Genomic DNA, 21,358 nt, shown 5'->3' on the forward strand with positions numbered 1-21,358 from the left:
ACGCGTTCACAGTTTTGGCCATTCGTATTTTCCGCGATTCGTTGGGGGAAATTAAACGTTTGGATCGAACGATACGAAAAGAGAAACCGTCGATCCGATAATCTTCATTTTTCATACGTTCGCAACGGTTCCACAGAATCGTCACCGTAAGAAATTTTCCAGGTGGTAACTCGAATTTGTTGCCGATTCCGATTTTTTAAAAATAATCCGTAAATGAATTTGCTAAAAGATTCGCGGATCAGCGATTACTATTTCGAGGTAACGATACGCGCGGACGAAACGCGTTCCGATCCAACGGCAACGATCTTTCGCTATATTTTTCTAACTCGATCTGATATCGTGCCAATCTAATAATCGTTACCGCGAAGTTGATACGGATTCGAACACAGTTTTGCAAGATTGATTAAAAAAGCTTCGGTAGCACCGCGCTCGGTGTTTGCAAAACGCGGCAAGAAAGAGGTTCCAATTTACTTCCATACGATTGCTACAGTTATCGATTGCTTTTGGTATTTGAATTCCTTCTCTGGTAACCAATATCACGTTTGTTATTTTCAATCGTATTCATCGAATGTTTACATACGGTGCGGTACCATGATCCAATTAACGCTGCAATTTCATTGTCCCGTATTAATTTCAGTAATTATTAATGACTGGCTAGTAATTCAATATGCCGGGATTTATGTAATATTCGTAACATTTGACATTTCCTAAACGAACGCGTCAATGTCGATAATAATAGTAGCCGGGCCACGGACGTCCGTGAAAATTACCTTCGACGACAGTTTCGCGAACGAAGTAATTTACCGCATAATTTATTTATCAGAGAATGCGCGCACGCCAAGACGTTGACGTTGCCTCCAGAATGAAAATTGTGCGACAAATTAACGATGGGGCATGCTCTACGCAAGAGTCCGGGCGGAATTAAAATTCCTTCGAAATGAGAAATGCTTTGAAAAAGCGCACCGTTCCCGGGAATGCGGTACGAGCAGCCGGATGAATTTGTTTCGGATAAGAAAGGAATTTATCTTGCAAAGCGCGCCGCGAGAATTGCAAATTGCAAACCGCGAAGCCTCGAACTATCGCGCATCCTCGAAATAACGTTGATCAATTTTTACCGGACCTTTTACCCGCTCGACGCCGATCCGCGAAAGATTATCCTCGCGAGCGGTGTTCCATCGCAAATTTCGCGAGCAATTTTCCATGGTTACATTCGACGAACATCCTTCTATAGCAAATTAACGGGCGCGCGCGCGCGTGCGTCCCATCGAAATTTGCGAATGTCCTCCTGTCGACGATCGATCGGAAGGAACGGTGCCGGCATTTAACAACGTTAACGATAAATATTCCGCAGACGTAACTTCGCGACACCGATGCCATTAAACATTGCAGCGAGCCGAAAATTTTAATGAAACGAATCGTTGGGAATACAATCAACGCGGACGACGTACAATACACGGCCATGCGGAATCGATAATGAAAAATTAGCGAAAACATCGGTACCTGTTCCGCGCCGTTTTCGGCCGGCGTTTCTGCGCTTTGTTCTTCGACGAGTCGCATTCGCCGTTCCGTTTTACGTCCGCCTTAATTAATCGAACGGGTCCGTCGATGCCTTCGATTTGACGGTTCGTCAGCTTCTGTTCGGGATCGGTGAGCAGCGGCGCCGGGCATCGAGGATTTCCGTCGACGGATGTGGAAGACGACGACGATGACGGATCACCGTTCTCGTGCCGCGAATGTCTCCGTGTCGTGATAAATCTGTTGTTCGCCGATCTTATTCTGCGTAACCGCGCCTCCGTACCCAGCAGAGCGTCTCCTATTGTAACACGAGAAATTCTCCCGTAAATGCATTCGCCGTTCGATCCTTTGATACGTCGCCGATGCAACGAGATTACGCGCCGCCTCGTCGCGACAAAACCTTCGTAAACCGAACGAATTTCTCTCGAATCGATCTTCCGGCTTAATAGATTCGATCAGTTGAAAATAGCGCGACAACGCGTATTAATGTGCGTTTAGCAGGTACGAAATAGGGCGAGCCAACTTGTACAATAATTGGTAATTACTATTATACTACGCGTCGCAACGACGCGAAAGTATAATACATTATAGTACTCGAAAGGATGCGAATTTTTCCAACGAACGATTATTCATAAATGTTCCGTTAAACCCGATGCTCTTGTCGTTCGCCTAAAAGACAGAGGCTCCTCTGCGTCGTTATCGGAGAGATGGTCGACGATAAATTGGAAAAGCGTTGCACGTTGCATCGAATTCTCGACTTCTCTATAAAACGAAAAAACGAGGATTTCGTTACCGCCGAAATCATTATCGCTGGATTCGATAAAGTATTGCTTCTTGGCGACGGGGACCGGTTCCTCCTCGGGCATCTTGATCATCGTAAATTGTTCCAAGATTTGCAGATTTATTTTGGGATCCGTTGGAACGGCCACGCTCTCCGCAGCACGACGGGCTATCTTCGTCAGTGTTTCATGATCGGACATATTTTCGGCGGCGATTACAAGTTCCAGAAGCGGATCCTGAATCTCGTCGACGATTGCATCTAGGACGAGCGTATAAATAAGTATAAATTACGGGATTCTTGCGATCGAGCGATATATGTTATATATGCAACTACTGAAAAATATTAGCGTTCGATGAAATAATGTGCAACGAAACGAATTCCCCACGGTACCAGCGTAAAATTTAAAGCGCGTCCAAAGTCCGACAAAATAAAAATTTGAATTTTAAATAAGCTTGCAATATTTGCGCGCGTTCTCCGGGTAGCATAGTTTCGGGACACCCTTTGTAAATGCGGTAACCGTCCGCAAGGAAGCCCTAGGAGCCCGATGCTCGGAATAACGATGCATTTGCCCGACACGATAACCTTAATCCACGAACAGGCCCTACTAATAAGTCGCTAGTACGAAACGTATTTATGTGGCTTATCGGTTAATCGTTCCACAGCGCCGCGTTGCGCTGGTTTACGTTACGAAACCGGCGTAGTCGTCGCAATTCTACGATATACTCTTCGAACAAACTCTATTCGACGCTGCATTCCACCGCGATATCGCTGGATCGCGTGTTCGTATGGAAAAACATTCGAAAACAAATATTTCGATCGTTTCATCCGTCCGTCTATCGTGCGTTTAGAAAATTACAGGATACATTGGTCAAGATTTTTCGCTGATAACTCGTAAACGAAGCCGCGGATCGCGTTTTCGCCGAGGAAAAAGTTACTTCGAACGACCTCGGAAATCGCCCCTTTCCGGGTGCTGACACAATTATGGGACACCCTGTGGTATAAAACGTGGAAGAAGACGGTACATACTTTGAAGTTTACGGCGCCGGGAACGCTGGGAGAGCACGGTGCCGCAAAGAATTCGATTCTCGTCGACGCGACGATTTCTCCCCGCGCCGAAGACCGCGCCTCGAAGACTGGTTTACAGGGTTACACGAAGTATCCGCACTTTGCTTTCCGCGCGCGGAGCTAATTACGTACATTGCATTTAATTCTAAGGCCCGTTGCACAGTTGAACAGGGTATTCGTGTGCCGAGCAAATTACCACATTGTACGTAAGTGTTCATAGTTCAGGGAATGGTCCGTGCATGATAGTTCCTCGTGATTATTGCGAAACAAATGCAAGCTCTCGCGGAGTGGCTGATTCTGTCAGGAATCGCGCACAGCCAAGAAACAGTTACGTAAACTTGGATTAGCTGCGGAAATGATTATTATTTCAGCACGGCAGAAAAATTAAGCGGCCGCGGGCGAAATTGCAGTTCGAAACTTTCCCGTTCGCATTGTTTCTCGAGTCGACCAAAATTCGATGGACTTTCGAAAGCAATTAGCCGACCGATCCGATCGCGTACAATCGAAACGAGCGTGGGAAATCTTCGACGCGGCAGGGACTGCGAGGACACGCGATTACCGAACCGAAGATCATCGATCGGACGACGATTTGGATAAAAGTGGCATCCTCGATATCTCGGGAAATTTCATAAAAATTGAAGTATTTTATTCGATCGAGTTAAATTTGAAAAGTATATATACGTATGTACAGAGTGTCCGAAAGATGTCTCGCAATCCGAAAGTGGCGGGTTCCTCGGATCGTTCGAAGCAACTTCTTCCTTTGCAAAAATGTTCTCCGAGGCACCGTTAACGAGTTATCAACGAAAAACAGTGACCAATGAGAGGCGAGCTCGGCTGGCGCGAGGCGACCGAGCCAATGGACTTCGTGCGCTGGTTGGCTGGGCCGCCTCGCCTCAGTCGTACTCGATTCTCATTGGTCACTGTTTTTCGTTGATAGCTCGTTAACGGTGCCTCGGAGAACATTTTCGCAAAGGAAAAAGTTGCTTCGAACGACCTCGGGAACCTCCCATTTCCAGATTGCGAGACGTTTTCGGGACACCCTGTATAAGTATGCATAAGTCGAAGTCGATTGTTGCGGATCGATCCGTGGTTGATTGGCAACGTCTCGCGGAATTCGAAGGTTCCGTTACTTACGACTGGCATCGGCGCGGTCCCCATCCTGGACGGTCGCAGGCGTGGCCGGTTTTTTGTTGAAATCGCTCGGAGCGTGTTGCCGATGGCTCGCGGTAACAGCGGCTTGTTCTTCCGCAGGCTGCGCCGCTAATTGCTCTTGTTTGTTCGACGGAGCACTCTGCTCGTCGGCTGAAATCTTCGGCTTCGCGTGCTTCGCGTCAACGTTGGTCGGAATGCCTTCCGTGGCAGTGGACAAGTCGATATCGTGAGCGAACGCCATCATATCCAAGGCCGTAGTCAAAGCACCGCCAAAACCCGCGGTCACCGCCGATACTTGCGGCTGATCCACGGTCGGACTGCAACAGGAAATCGGTGCAGTCGTCGCGTCTTCCGCGAATCTCCTTGGAATTCTTATTCGTACAGTTTGGTACATTTTATGAAAGTCGTATCATCGTTCCAGGAAATCTTTGGGTTTTCGTTGGTTCGGATACGGCAACGGGCGTGCCCCGTTTAGATGAATTTTGAAACGCGTGGAGCAATATGTACGCAAGATGGATAGGCGCGCGTGTACGATCGGTTCGTACGAAGAAGGAAAATATGGACTCCCGTTGTTTGCTTAATTTCGTTAGCCGCTATACGTGTATACGTATTCGCCAGTCGTTCCACGTAACAAAAGTGGTGCCAGCGAATCATGAAATATAAATGGGCTCTTATCGCCATGACTAATGTTTCCAGGAGACAGACCGCCGTACCTTGCCGAATAGAATAACGGGTTGCCACGACGATTTTTACGCGATCAACGCGTTACGAGGCCTTCGAGAACAGCCGATAATTTTTCCAAATTTTACTTACTAATTTCCTTACGTGCGTGGAATTGAACTAAAATAGCGAAAGAGTCGTTCGGCGAACGATGCCATCGATATCGTCGAGCAAATCTCGCCTATTTGTTTCGAAACGTGTCCGGTAAAACTCTGACTAAAAACTCTCGTCGAAAATGTTACGCGGTACTCGCGTAATCGGGCCGATGCTCAAGAATCGGTTTACCTTTGCGCGGAGAACGCGCGACGAGAAAAACGTTTACGTAATCGCGTGCTAATTGCAAACACGGCATAGATTAAATTTCATTACGTTTCGAAGTTGTGAAATACATTCGCAGAGTCGTCCTTCGTTTTCTTTGCGCTTCCGTCGAAGTTTCCGGATCGTTTGTAACTTTAATGCTTCTGGAAGTAGGAGCGACAAGTCGACTAACTGCGGAACGGTCTGAATCATCTGTCCAAGGCCGCCGCGCCGATTGAAAATTTATGACGTACGTTCACGGACGCGTCGAGACCGAGACGAGGAACGAAAGAGATATGCAAAAGGAAGGAAGTAAGGGAAAATTATCGAACGCGAGAGTAATTTATCTTCTTCGCGCGAACGAATCCAATTATTTGAAAAGATAACTGGAAACACGAGCGATCGTTCTCTTATATTTTCTTTCTTTTAAACGGACGAACACCGTCTTGCGGGACTCGCTTGAGAAAACATATCTTAGGGCACCGACGTTAGCGACAATGTAACTTTACATCTGCGAATGGTTAACGATATTTTTATGTTTTTTTTTCTTTGTTGTCAATGCTATAAAACGCGGAGACCGTGTCGGACAAGATTCGTTGGTTCTCGACGATGGAAAAGCTTGCTTCCTGTTTTCGATGATATTCTCTCGCGATCCGAGGAGTTCTCGAAATGAAACTTACAGCACCGAACTGTACGGTTTAGGGTGGCTGGATGGTACGGTAGCTCTATGCGGCGATCGAAATGTCGGCTTATGGCGGGGTACGCGGCCGGTGATCCCGCTAATCCCTTTACCGAGGTCTGCTGTCAGCCATTACAATTATATACAATGTGTAACAGAAACAGAAGCACAAACTCTGGCAGCTTATCCCACGGCTGGAGGAAAGTTACGTCAACGTAGATTCAGGAACGTGTAAACATTTCGTCGGGTCTTTGCCCCGCCGATAAAAATACCGCGAAACCTCGTCTTCTCGTACCTGTCGCTACATTCTCAATTTTTATCGCGGGAACGTTGTCGGCGATTCGTTTCTCGACAAACTTTTGTTTCTTAACATTGCCAAAAAGCGCCCGATTCGCTATTTCGCCAATAAAAAAGGGGATTCCTACGGGCATGAGATTCGAAAGCTGTCGGAAAACTATCGAGAAGTTGTAGAACGATGCGTCGTTAAACAACAGTTGCTCTAAACATTGAAAAATCGTCTTCCAAAACGATCAATCGTGTCGTATTAATCATAGAATGCATCGAATTAAACAGATCGTCTTCGTAGTAGTCACCGGTGACACGGACATTCGTAAGAAAGATTACGAAATTTATAGTCGTTGACGATCGGCGATTATAAAACCGAGTCGCGTGGCTCGAATAATTTCTGTTCGCGCGTCGAGCGACAATTGATGAGAATTTACTGTGTCCAGTAGCAAGTGGCAGTACTCCGCGCTACCGTCGCTAAAACACCGATTAATATTACCTTACTCTGACAGGCGTAGAAAACGATGCTCGTCCCCACATAATTCTTCGCAGTTCTTCTCCGGTCATGCCACGTTTCCGCAGCTCGGTTATCGTAACCTTGCCAACGCGCTATAATCAAATGTGCAAATTAGGAAACGGCGAGCCGCGCTTCAACCAGAAATAGCGGTCGAAGAATCGATTCCCGAAGCATCCGGAGACTTCTAGTCGGTCTACCGTGCTTCGATTCGAATAATTGGCAATCGATTTTGTTCGTTTATGCTCGGCGGTTGTCTCGAGTTGAAATGTTCGTCGCACGCGCGACTCGAGCGTTCGTTCACCGTCGACAGGTCGGCCGAGGCTAGGACGATAGCAAAAATATTACCTTCCAGTTGGCCACAGCACCCTTCCGTTGTTTCGCTTTCGTCTTTGATTTGCATTTAATAACCAGCACGCCGCGTTGCTCGGAGGCAGGATTGTTAGGGTCGTCTCCGGGTCCTAATTTGATACTGTACTCTTGCAAATAGTTCTGAGCGTCTTTCTGCGACACCGCTCGCTCCAGAGAGACTACAATTTTCGCCCACTGAAAGCAGTTGAACGCGTCAACGCGAAACATTGGTTGCCGTGTACAGTAATGTCTCTCTGATCGACGCTCGGATTGTTCACAGAAATGGACAATCCGGGAAGAGGAGACGCGATCGTTCGAGCTTCGCGGTTTGTTTTTATAGTCACGAATCGTCAACGATCGTAAAATCGAGCCGCGAGGCTCGAACAATCGTGTCTCCTCTTCCCAAATTGTCCATTTTTCTGCGCAATCCGAACGTCGGTACGGGAGACATTGCTGTTCACCGACTCGAAGTTCCCGATCGGACGACCGAATCTCGAACAGAAATCGTTCGATCGGCAGAGCGTAACGTTGGACACGCGCAGAAAAGAAAGGGAACTTTGAATTCTAATCGTCGTAAAACGACGTTTGAAAATGAAAATTTGCACGATGATCCGCAGCTCGGTAATAAATGACGGAGGACAGCGTGTCGTTCCTATGAATAATGAATACACGGTTCTCGTAGAAAGTTGTCGAACGTGAAAATTGTTTTTTTCCAATGATATTCCAGGCAAGAAACGCTGCTCTCGAAAAAAATGCAATACACACGAATGCAAATGCCTGCTGTGCGACCTTTTGACCCATTTATCTGCAGCGAGTATTTCTTACGAACTTGACAAAAATGAGACACTGCGGAAACTTAAAATTGTTGCGATATTGTACCAGATTTTACGCGCTGCTCTATTTCGCGATCGCTATTATTTCGCTCGTGGAAGCGTAGAAAAAGAGAGAGAGAGACAGAGATCGCGATTAATTTCTATCTTCCGTGTTTTACTGTACACCGAATGCACTTTTATCGACGCACAGGATATTTCTCGCCACCCTTTGGATTCTCCCGTAACCTGTTGCCGAACACCCTGTATATTTTTCAAAGTAACATCGATCAATACCATCCGCGATTAATACGGTCGTATCAAACCTGTTTTCGGCTTTCGGTCGCGACGAATGCTCGTCGACGGGCACATTGTTCGCGAAGTCTGCGTCCGCGGTCTCCGCGTAATTCACGAGCCACTTATACACTCGATCGCGAAAGTATTTAAACGCCTGTATTTCCAACATCTAAACGGCGAAAACTCGCGTCGAATATTATAATTCGATGAAATTAGAGAAACTCGAGAGTTACGGCATACGAATTCAAATTCGAACACGAATCGCGGCATGTTTCGTCGCTGGAAAACCTCGACGCGCTCCAAACGCTGTTAAAATATTTGTTCGCTTCGTCGATACGATGACATCGAGATTTTATTCTTCGCCGCGACGACCGTCGGCGAATGCTCGAAACGCGACCGTTCGAATGTTTTCACGAGCGACTGTACCAATAATGAAAAAGTACGTTCGCATTGTCTACCGTGAACAGTATTGAAATGGAAACCGCGCCACTGTTATCGATCACGTGTACGATTACAATATAAGGGGTAACATACGAATCCGTCGGCGATGAATGAACGGTGAACCGTAATTGCTACGTCGCGCATTTTATGCGGTTATCGAATACAACGGAATCGAGCATGTGAAAATAGTAGGAAGCCGAGGAGCATTTTCGAACGTCGTCGCATATCCTCGATCTATCGCGCGTTCCATTAAATCTTCGCGGGGGGTTTATTAAATCCCAATAAATCTCCGGTTTATATTAAATTCTATTCGATCCACGAATTCGTCGAATAATTCTAGTCAATCTACGATCCGTTAAATTCTATTCGATCGGCGGTCGATTAAATTCTATTCGATCGGCAAGCCGTTAAATAGGACGGAGGAGGGCGACTTTTATTTCGCACAAGCGAAATCTACGATTTCTGTAAAACGACTCTTCCGAGAAAATCGGTAAACACCGTTGCATCGAATATTCCATTAAAAAAAGACGTCGAACAATGCGAACCGGGTCATGGGAGAATTACGACTCGAAGAACCGGTTCCGATAAGATAACAAGCATTTTTATTGCAGGCTTTCGACTCGTCGCTGGTAATGAATGAAAAACGTCAAGAGCGAACGAGATAGAGTACTATCGAAGGACGCATCGAACGAGTCCCGACAGCTCGAAACCGTGTCGAGCAAACGTAAATATCCTAAAACGCTCGCGGACTTCCAGAAATGTAAAAGGTAAAAACTAAAAGGTAAAACGGAAAACGGAAAACTACGGCTGAAAAACCAAAAAAGAAAAATGTTTCGAATACACGAATCGATATCATAAACTGTCCCACACGATCGTTCGAACGGTCCGGAATTTACACGTTCGAGCACTTTTGTTCCTCATCGTTCATCGACGAACCAAAGAGGAAACATCGAAACGATAAATGCTTTTGTTCACAAATAAATAATACCGGTTCGTAATATATCGAATCGCGAAGAGGAAAAAGAAAAGCAATGCCACGGCAATAAGAGTACACGGTGGGAGAACGTCGAGCAAAGTACCCGGTAATCGCACCGTCGACAGCTGTCATTTATTAGTGTCGCGGGAAAGCGGTTTCGCGACCGTGCTTCGTCGAGAACCACGCTCCCTCTCGCGACAGGCTGTTCGAAACTGTCCCGATCCTACATTAAAAATACCTTTTCCACGGAAAGCTCGAGTGGACGCGTCGAAAGCTGTCCGGATAATTCGTACCGCTCGGCATTGCCGCGAAGAAACATACGAGCACGCGACGATCCATTTTTGCGGTTGTTCTTCGCCGTCTGCTACCTTTTAGTCCGCCGTTCGTAAAAATCGAAAGACCAGGAACATGAAAACGTATTCGATCGTGTACGTAGCAAGAACGAGAAATTTAGACATATATTGTTCATTTTTCTCGTTACTTCGGTCTTCGGTACGTAATGACCAACGATTCTTCTTAACACCTCGAGCACCCTTAAGGTGCTCGACCCTTAAGGTTAAGGCACAGTGCAACGCGTAGCCCTGTAGATTTCGGTTGTACGATATACGAACGCATAACTGAAATTCAAATTCATCGTTTACGGTCGCTGCTTGTACCACGGGGTGTGCCAGCCAACGGGCACATAACTAAACTAGAAGCGTTGCAATCGATCATACTCGTTGTCAGAACCGTGGTCGATGCACCGTGGTATTCGCGCAACGACGAAACATGCTAAAGATCTATTATAAATTACGAGATAAGATCAAATGATCGCGTACGTAATCCAATAATCGTATCCGCTCCTCCCAAATCGTCCATTTTTGTGTACAAGCTGACGAGAAATTCGGGAGAATTTATGCTAAAAGGAATCCGTCAACGTGCTGCGAAACGCCTACAGCGGCGATCAAATTTTCGAGATCGCGACCGGAGAAATAGCGAAATCCTTGTCGGAGATGGAAAAAGAGAGAAACCGTACCTGTTTCACCCATTCTTTCTCGCTTTGCTCGATAACGTGCGCGTAAGTGTTGCCCATCATGGCGATCAGCATGTTCAGCAGCAGTATGGGCACGAGCACCATGAATATGGCGAACACCGTCTTCGCCAAATTAGGGTAAGTGGTGTAGCTGAGGTCCGCGTACTGAAAACAGGAGAGAAGGAAGGTGGTGGCCGTGTCGGCTCCGATGCGAGGATAACCCGCAGCTGGACGCGACGGACCGGCAGGAACGATCGTGTCACGAACACGAACGCGGACACGAACGACCGTGCAACAATCGGAATCAACGGATGGATTCTCGACTGGAAATATGCATTCCAGGAGGCGCACTCCGCCGCGCCGTTTTAATTGCGCCCATTTCGGCGAGTCGTTGCACGGCCGATCATTTTTACCGCGTGCCGAATGCTCGGCCCGAGAGTTTTATGAAACTCTAGGCGCGCGAGGCCCGCGCTAAATCTTTCATTTCGATGCTGCGAAATAAAATCGAACCGAGGAACAATTGTAACAAGCTTCGTACGCGAGCGGAGACAGCCGCTCCGTGCCGTGCCTTGCTGTGCCGTGCCGTGCCGTGCCGTGCCGTGCCGTGCCGAGCCGTGCCGTGATTGAAATTCAAGATTGATGCGTATCCGTTCGCTGCCGCAGCCGCAGCCGCAGCCGCAGCCGTGGGTCGGTTCGATTCGGTGCGGCGCCCGCGACCGGACTCGGGAGGACCGACTCGCGTTCCAAAATTTACACTTACCATTACCGGAAGCTTTATTTAACAATTATAACCCCGCTGCAAAACGCTCGCGAATTTATCGCCCGAACGATATTTACGATCCTGGTGAGAGCGCGCTCGTCGCGCCGCGTTCCGCGTCGACCGATTCCGCCGACAAGTCCGCAACGAGCTCGAGTTATTCGATTTTTTCATTATGCGGGGCATGTACCGGGCGCGACGGCAACTTCGCGTCATCGTAGATTATGGCAGTTTTGTACCAGGCTTGCCGCGAATGCGAACGCGTGTTTCGAAGTAGCCAGTTGCATCGTGTTTTGTTTTATAGGAAGGCAACGTTTATTTAATCCGGCAACTAATTCTTTAACGAAAATGATGCTAAATGCGACCGAGCTTAAGTTACCGCGCAGATCGATGCAAGTTGCGGGTGTAAATACGTTAAGCCGGGTGATCGATCTAGGCGAAATATGTCGCGAATGCGTGTTCGAAAGAAATTCTGATCGCATTCTTCTTCGCGGAGAAACAATTTTTCGAAAGACAAGAGCTTATATTTACGTTGCGACGCACAGGGCAAAAAATATTCGATCGGAATCGCGAATGTTATTGCTGAAAGTACTGCTTCGGTGTTTATTCGAAACGGAAAATATGATGGGAGAGGTATCGACGTTTTAAAAAATGAAGCGACGGACGTTCTTGTTCTTTTACCAAATATACGATAACGCATCGTTCACCGTTCTGCGCAAATTGGAACAATATATAAACAGCATCGAGGAAGATTAGAGTAGTTGATACTTCGAATATTGAAAAGCGACGATGGTCGCCGAAAAATGACTGGCCGCTGTTGAATCGGGAAGCTGGAGAAACTAATTTTCGAGAATCGTTCTTTTCAAAAACCATATTCAACGAATGTTTCTCCATTCGAGGAAACTCGATTCGGAGAGCGCCTCGCAATTTAATTATATAAAAATGTCTGTTGATCACAGTATTTATTGCGTCAGACCTAACCCAGGCTACGCGGATCTACCCTCGGAAGTATCGCGGCGAGCACGCGGCGATCGCGATCCGTCAAAACAGAGTTTGGCAGAGAAACGTATTCTCTGAAAGAGCTGTAGCGTTTGTACCGCGAAGGACAATCGCTTACGATTTTTCCGAATCCAGCGGAAAAGAGCGATCGATCGCTCGGGCAACGGGCCGGCCAGAACCGGCATGCGACGCGACATTCGTCGGCTTACCGGCCTCGGTGCCCTCGGTTTTCGAGCCTCCGCCAATTAAAAAAAGCGAACTTCCAGGAGACGATCCGGCGAAACTCGGACAAATCTGTTGCGAAAATTTGTAGTCGGGGTTAAACGTCGATTTACAAAATCCAAGCGCTTTTGTTATTTGATTTTGTCGGAGTGTCGCGACAACGTGAAAAATGGTTTTGAGAAAACGATGGTTTACGGTCGAAGCAAAAAACAGATTCAACGTATCCGGACGTCGCGATATTTCGCGCGAATTAATGGAAACGATTGCCAGCGGCTGCGAGATAGATTCGCGCGTTTTAAAGACTTTTCGGAACCGTCGAAATCATGACAAACTTCCTTCCCCTCTCCCCCGCCCTGCTTTTACACGGACTACAACATATTTCAATTTAGATAAAATCCGAGATGTCGCGTATGAAACGATGGTCCTGCCGTGGAACGGTGGTCCGCGCGTAATATTTCCAACCCATGAAGTATGTTTCAAGAACGCGAATGGAATTTATTCGTTACACAATTTATACGTAATACGCGGAAAAACGGTCGAGCGATGGAACGAACTTTTTAAACCGGATTCAAACGTTTCACTTAATTATCGCGGTGTTTATTGCTATCGTTTTTTTCGATACACATATAGAAGAGTTACTCGCCGATCGGTAAGCACCAATCGTCTGCCGCTTCACTGTGATAAACCGTTGCGCGTGCTTACGTGTACAAATATTTTTTAGTCGAAAAGAGTTTAGAGTTTAGAGGTAGAGTAAAATCCAGGCACGAGTGCGATAGAATATAAAATATTTAACGAACGACGGCACGGTGTTGCGAAGGTTGTGCAGAAGATACGTTCCGTCTCCGCCGCGGATGAATGCGTAACGATGCAAAAACCGGCAAAGCGAATAGCATAAAGTAAATGGAGGAACGTTGACGATGCAGATGCGCGTGCAAGCGAGCTAGATTGATATTACAGATAGATGGATAGATGGATAGAGACAACCGGCGAACGAGAACAAAACGTTGATTTATGACGAGCTTACGTTATAATCGCCGAGGGTTATCTGAAACAGCGCCATCCAGGTGGAGTGATAGGAGTTATAGAGCGATGATTTCACGCCCGGGAAGCCTTTGTATAAAAAGTAGAAGGACTGGCAAAACCCGAACAGCACCACCATGTATATTATCCCGAAGGTCAACATATCCCCGGTTATCATGCTGTAGACCATCGTTATGAATGGACCGGTTAGCCGGATAGCGCTGCGAAAACAATCCTATGATACAATGCTCGTTCGATAACCGTGCATAAAACGCATCGATGATTCGATACCGCAACGGCGCGCGGTTCGGCGCATCGATCGCCTATGCCTGATAATTAAGAAATCGATTAGAAACCGCAGCACCTCGCGAAAAACGTATCGACGTTTTATTTTCCGCCACTTTGCCGATAATCGTTTCGGCTTGAAAACATCCGATCGTTTCGTTATCGCTTTCGGTAATAGGCGAACCTTTCCGACAAAAATACGATCGTTCCGCGAGGACGGTTAGAGGATCGTTCGTCGTTGTATTCGTCAACTTTATCGACGCATCTTCGTTTCTAGGCACGGTTAGCTTTTATCGCAGACATTAACGAAGCGCGTGGAAATTTTAGTTAATCGTAACAAACCTAATCCAGGCCCTCGACGTTAACGATCCGCGTTCCACTCGACGGATCGAATCATTATTTTCTCGACGATGTTGAATCGGCGCTAGGTATCTCATCGACGTATATTTTTATCGATATTCCTCTTTTCATCGACGTTCCGATTCCACCGACGTTCTATTCTCGTCGATTACTGAAATATGCAACGCGTCGTAACACACGATACAACATATCGATACGTACGAGCACGCGTATCGTGCATTCGATAATTATATTTGGTTGTATTTACGTGAAATAATTGTACGGAATAATTCATAATGATGCAAAACGCGTGTCCGCGAAGACAGCGTATAAATATACAGCACGATACGTTACGATACATCGCGTATCTCGATAATCGAGGCGTGCAGCGCGTCGATGTGAAAATTGTTGTCGGTGAGATCGACGAAATTTTTCGGCTTACGCAACCAACGGTGCCAGAAATATTCGATCGTAACGATGGACAAAGAATCGCGTCGCTCGCGTACGAAGGATACGGCAGTGACCGTGTTAAAAACCATCGCTTTTAGCGCGGAACACGAATACGTCCGGTGATTTCACTCTTTTATTAGAGAGACTAGAAACGGCGTCCTTTTAAACAGAGGCGCACACGGGCAGAACTCATTGTCAGTTGTCAGAGTTACGACACGTACAGCGCGGAACATGCCCGACGAGCTTACACCGCCGTCGCAGTTTTAATTCTCTCGATAATTTCCAAAATCGGACAACGAGGACGTCCAGTCGACGGTGACGTTGAAATAGTTCGAGGATCCGTTCGCTGGTGCATCGTCGCAAAATAAAAACGGCTCTAGACGAAAATAATACGAAATTCAATGTCCGTTCGGACGCGAGCGTCCAAGCAAAAGAGCAAGAATTTTTTTCTCTGGATCTTTTCACTCGAATCGGGAATTTCTCGGCGGCTTTTAATTTCCCGACGACGCGCGGCTGACCGTGGCCGAACGCCATTGTCACGGTGATATCGATCAAGTATCGCGTTCCCTTCGAACACGAACTTATCCGTGTGTCCTATACAGAGATATCGGTCGCCCCCCGATTTACTGTCAATCGGACGCCGCATTATCGACGCGTTTAGCATCGGTTTCCAGCCAGCGGAACCGATAATCCAAATCACGATCACCGTTACATTCTGCAATTTGCTGCGCGATCGCGGTCGCCGTTGATCTCGGTACTTTTTCCGTTCGATCCGATTCGTTGAACGCGAACGAGCGTGCCCCGCTCGGTGTCTAGATTCCGCGGATTTCGCAGGTCGTACGTTTACGAAATGCCGTAAGAAATGTTATATCGTATTCGGCGACAGTTGTCTCCGAAATAGAACAATTTACGCTCGCGTCGTTTCGAACGTATTCCAAATTTAGGTGTTATCGATCGCGCCGCGCCGTATAAAACGAAAGATTTTCGCGCGAACGGGAGGAGATTCGCGTTATCGCCAACCCTCGGTCATTTCGGATAGAATTGTTTTTTCGTCGCCGTCCCGATCCCGAGTCTTTCGGTTCGATTTAAAAAGAAAACGTAAGGAGAGAGAGAAGACGCCGATCGAACTCGAAAGAAAAACTCCAGTGCCGACTCGAACGATCGATTCCGCTTCGACGGTGGAAACCGTGCGACCGGACTCTTCCGAAGAGGACGGTACACTTTTTGCGAAATAATAAACATTTGGAAAACGTTTAAAGAGAGTCGTCTCTTTTCGGCGCATCGATTTTGGCTTTGGCGGACCATTTGTTTATTTGCTCTGGGAACCATGGATCCGCGGAAAAGTCGAACCGCGTCGCGCGACGGAGCGACCTTCTTCCTTCGGAGACCGTCGGGAAAAGAGCTCCGCGACATCGGCGCTGCGCTGGAAAAGTATGTTAGAATTGCGGCGAGAGATGTAAACACGGAGATCATTTCCTTTGTAAGAGCGCTTCACCTAGGAAAGCAGGGAGAATATCTCCGTAGGAAATCAGCCGCTGTCAGACTGGTCTGCAGCATGGTTCGTAGCGTCCGGTACGTGCGTTGCGTACGCTATAGTCTATGTATGCCAGTCCGCTGTAACAATGTTTATAATGTTATGTGCATAACATATTTGATTTCAAACGCAACATTTTCATGTTCGTCGCTCGTGCGTAAACTCCGTTGGCAACCGGATGCAAATGTTCTGCCGTTAATTCCAGTTTACGGTTTAACCCTTTCGACGGATAGGGTTCGACCGCGCGAATGAAATCAACGAATGGATCGAAGTTGCATTCGTGAAAGCAAGTTCCTTATTTTGGTCGCAAGGCCGAGAATAAAGAATTATTATTATAATTGACATTTCCGTCGATCTTCTCGTCGCGTCGATGAAAAGTCATTGGAAGCGGAAGACACGAATTAACGGGTACACGTATGCGGTGAATTGACACGAACGCAAAGGCGCCAACGATCGATTCAATTTTGCATTAATACCGATATATACACCGAGAGTTTGAACGAATTTCCGATTTAATTGTATTTGACAGGCTGTAAATTGAGCGATATTGGTACACGTCGAAATCGCCGCATAGTTATAGCGATCGCATTTAGAATTTGCCTCCCTTGGAACGAGCCCCGAGAAACGGCGCGCACGTACAGTAGCTTTACCAATTACCGGACGAAGTTGATGTCGGGCCAGATATAGTTTACAAATCTGAATTAGCTTGCCGAATAGTAGACATTCGGTTCATACCAGACTCGGCACTCTCTAAAGATTATGTCTCGTTAGGCTTGCGAATCCGAACTATGCGGGTTAGCATCCCGAGGATGGATGAACCACGATTACGTTCGCTTCGTGCATCTTCGGTTGGAATTGCATAAACGATGTTTTTATCTTATCGAGCGTCGAATGCTCGCCGAACGACCGTAGAATTTTTGCGATATTCTTATACGATACGAAGGATCGTTCGTCGACGTTTGTTCCCAATTTCCAAGATATTTTTTGCAGAAAACCACAGAAAGTTCATGTATTTCCTTTAATTTTAATTCGCATTAGATTAATACGTCGAAGAGATGAATAGCAACGAACCGTTCGATTAAAAGATTTGTCGTCGAGACGCGAAGCTTGACAAATTAATTAGAGCCACGAAGTTAAATAAATTTGTCGCAGTTATAAAAGTTATGGAACATGATAGTCCGAAGGTAGATATTGTGCATAAACGAATTTAAAGTTTGTTCCATTAATTGAATTTCCCTGCGCGTATATCAACTCGATTTACATTCTACTTTGTAGTTTGAATTCAAACACAAGTTGAAATTACTTCGATCGTGTATTTATTCTTTCCCGACGGATTCGTATTTAGAAGTTAATTAGGTTGACCGAGCGATTACAGACGTCGTTCTTCCTTCGATAAGCATCGCGATCGACGGCTCGAGAAGAAGAATCGATAAAAGTGCGCGGACAGGAAATCGATCGTGCGCGTACGCTCGTATCTCCGGCAGTAATTCGATAATCCGTGTATCGAACCTTTGCGTGCGAAATACCGGATTCGTAGATATCGTCGAAAATTGGAATAATATAAAGTCGTTTTATTCGAAGCGTGCGCAACGATAATTACGGAATAGTGTAGCGAGTGTGAATTTGGAGAAGCGTTAACGTAGAATAAATCGAATGTAGAATTTGCGCGGAGCTGGGCGTTTGAAAACGCCGGTATCGATCTTCGATTAAATTTTGTGAGAAATTAATTTCAGCCTCGACGATGGCTTATTGCCAAGCGAACGGCGGCGGCGCGGCGACGGCGCGGCGCGGTGCGGCGGGCAAGAAATCTGGTACCGAGTGTTCGAAAGCCTTTGAGGAATTACGACCCTATACGCATACTTAAGCGAGAACCGGTAGACAAAAGGGTGTGTCTTGATGGACAGTAATTACCCGGAGGAATGTAAACGCTTTTACGTTACGCTACCCCGCTAAAGAAAATACATTTCCGACGACTCGCGTTTCCTTTTATATTCGAGACCATAAATTCAACGTGTATACGAACGATAATTCGATTCAAAAATTCAATTCTTCGATCGGAAAATGATCGACTAAACAATTAATAATCCGTCGATATCGAATAAATTTATATCGTAAATTATCTTTCGGTTATCGATTAATTTAAAATTACCGATGTTGATAAGAGAAATTTAAAGAAAATTCCGGTCGAATACCTTGACAAATATTAAATTCTTTGTTAAATCGAATTCAAAGTTCGTTGAGAGCCGATTAAAGCAAATTTAACCTCGCGTAACGATACATAATTAACTTCGGTTATATTCCGAGTTTGGAAATTGTAAATTAACTTATTTGACGGAATCTGTATCGATGCGATCTTTTGTCAGATATTTTTATCAGAAAATTATTTACATTTATTTTATACTTTCTTGGAAGCGTCGTTTGCTACTCGACGAACGAATACATCGGAGTTTTCGGCGATCCGATAAAATTCTGCGAATGCAAAGGCTAAAGGCTTCTTTTCTAGTTGAAGTGCTATCGACGAATTCCGAAGCTCGTTGAATTTTTGCGAACGCGTCAACCGCTGCCCACGCGTTAGATCTCGTCGACGCGGGTCCGCGGGATTTGCTCGAATAAATATATCTGCAAGTTAATTCAACACCGGCCGTTATCAGGAACGGAAACCGCGCGGTTGACACATTAATTAACGAGAAAGGTTACGCGGATTCCCGAGTACCGAAACGAACGCTTTCAATTTCGAGCGGCGATAAAAGTCGCGACACTAAAAGAGAACACGGTATTCCGGAATAACCGACTAAATTCAATTACGAAATGAAGAACCGGTAAACGCGGGAATTCATTCCGCGCCCGAAACGAAGAGATTCGGGAATACCGACGACACGCTCGCTCGCCGTCTCCTCGTTCGAGCTCTCGAAACAAAATGTTCCTCGAAGCGACGCGACGCGACGTTAAGGGGCAAGTGAAAAAGCGGTTGGTCACGTTGCCTTAAAATTGTGGGAAACGCCGCCGAGAAGAAGTCGTCGCGCGGAAAGGGAGGCGAGAGGAACCGAAAGTTCTGCAGTAATACCTGCAGAAAAGTGGCTGTGAAAAGGACGCGGTCGCGAGCGGGGTCGGGGTCGGGGGCGCGGGCGCGGAAGCGGCATGGCGCCGAGAAAAACGATTGCCAAGAGAGGCGTACATGATAATGCGAAATAGCCGGCATTATCTCGGCGTAAATCACGTAAAAAGAGGTTTGAAATCTGGGGGTTCTATCTCCCGGCTCGATTATAAATGTCTTTCTCTTCTTGTTGCTCCGTTCGCCGCCGCCGACGCCGCATTTCGAATGTGCCGCGGAAATTATAGGATACGGAATTTCCAGCTCGCCTTTCATTAACATAAACAATGCAAATCACCTGCCCCGGATAAGCTGTACGGCGCAGAGAGCGTAGAACGTGGAACGTGGAGAGAACCTCTTCGACGCACGCAACCTGCTTCGACGTTGCACCGCGTTTGCTTCACCTTTGGCCGTTGCATTCGCACTTGCACTTTTTAACGCTCCGACTGCCGACGGAATTATTTCCTCGAAACGTAAGACTCGCTTTCACCCTGATCCCTTGTATTTCTCACTCGTAATCGAGATTTCGAATAGCAACCTGTTAAACGCGAACAGTATACAGTAATGCCTCCCTAATTGACGCTCAGATTGTGCACAGAAAAATGGACAATTTGGGAAGAGGAGATACGATCGTTCGAGCCTTGCAGCTCGTTTTTATAGTTGTTGACAATCGATAACCATAAGAAACGAGCCACAAGACTCGATCAATTTCCTCTTCCAAAATTGTCCATTTTTGTGGACAATCTGAACGTCGATTGGAGAGACATTACTGCACTCTTGTCATCGATTTCGACGCAACGAGTGCCCCGTCGCGTATATCCGATGACTCTAATCTTTTATCTAGATTTCGAGATCTATCTTTATTCCAATATTTTCAACGCACCGAAGGTGTTTCTAGGATTTTTAGAGCATCGAAGAGTCGAACCGATATCGCCTGCGGTAAATTTTGCAACGATGCACGCGTGTTTCTGTTGCTCGAACTATCGCTCGAGCTGAAACTTTTCCTTTCTAGAACTGGTCTATCAACTTTCTTGATCCGTTCTCGTCGGAACTTACAACGTGAGAACATCCTTTCACAGAAGCACCACGCGGTCCACGTTTTAAATAGGAACTTGTTACAAAGTTTCATAAAACTCTTTCGATATCTGGTCTCTGCAATCTCATTGCTACGCGTTATGCTTCGGGAACGAGTGCTGCAGTTTCGATCGCTTATTCTTCGTACGTTAAATGTACTGTATCGAACGAGTTCTAACGACCGTTTCTTACCAATCTCGAACAGCAAGTTCTTTTGTTACATTTCAAGAAGAGTCGTGTACGATTCAATGTCTCTAGACTTTGGACTCTTTTGCCTCTTCACGATTTTTCGATGCAAGTAGCAAGTCGATATTTGTGTTCGCGTATACGAAAATAAAACGATTAAAAAATGTTTCTTACCCGGCAAAAAACATGAGGAGGAACCATGAACAGGGGACAGCGACTACGAGTATCGCATCTTCTAGGTCTCTGTTGCCGGCAAGACGGCACGGAATGCACGAGAGTATCAGCAGGTTGCTGATCACGAATATCAGCTTGGCTGGCTCGTGGCTCTGGGAAGCACGAGAAATTTCGATTAATCGTCCAATTGCTTACGAAATCGAGAGAAAGGAATCAAAACGTACATTGAAACGGGTGGCGATATTTAAAAAACCACCTAATCGAACCGACCGATCATAAACGTTTGTCGTGTTCGTACGCAAGTTTGTTCGGTCCAATTTCACTCGTAATAGA

The 21,358-nt window shown here is 46.4% G+C and overlaps 1 protein-coding gene across 4 annotated transcripts in view; it reads right to left on the reverse strand.

Moving 5' to 3' along the window:
- The window catches only part of iav (transient receptor potential cation channel subfamily V iav), a 42,125-nt gene that overhangs the window by 3,503 nt on the left and 17,264 nt on the right, over positions 1–21,358 (reverse strand). For 2 of the 4 annotated variants that reach the window (XM_033467782.2, XM_033467780.2), the window contains 6 exons: positions 10,898–11,059; positions 7,357–7,554; positions 6,994–7,103; positions 4,496–4,830; positions 2,309–2,554; positions 1,501–1,813 (listed from right to left, as the gene is read on the reverse strand). In XM_033467782.2, the coding sequence (XP_033323673.2) occupies positions 1,501–1,813; positions 2,309–2,554; positions 4,496–4,830; positions 6,994–7,103; positions 7,357–7,554; positions 10,898–11,059 (1,364 nt within the window). Of the gene's footprint in view, positions 1–1,500; positions 1,814–2,308; positions 2,555–4,495; positions 4,831–6,993; positions 7,104–7,356; positions 7,555–10,897; positions 11,060–13,896; positions 14,114–21,025; positions 21,178–21,358 lie in introns of all 4 variants that reach the window. The other 2 variants (XM_033467778.2, XM_033467781.2) reach the window with 2 other exon arrangements.

This window comes from Megalopta genalis, chromosome 3 (assembly GCF_051020955.1).
Source record: "Megalopta genalis isolate 19385.01 chromosome 3, iyMegGena1_principal, whole genome shotgun sequence".
NCBI classification, from domain to species: Eukaryota; Metazoa; Arthropoda; class Insecta; order Hymenoptera; family Halictidae; genus Megalopta; species Megalopta genalis.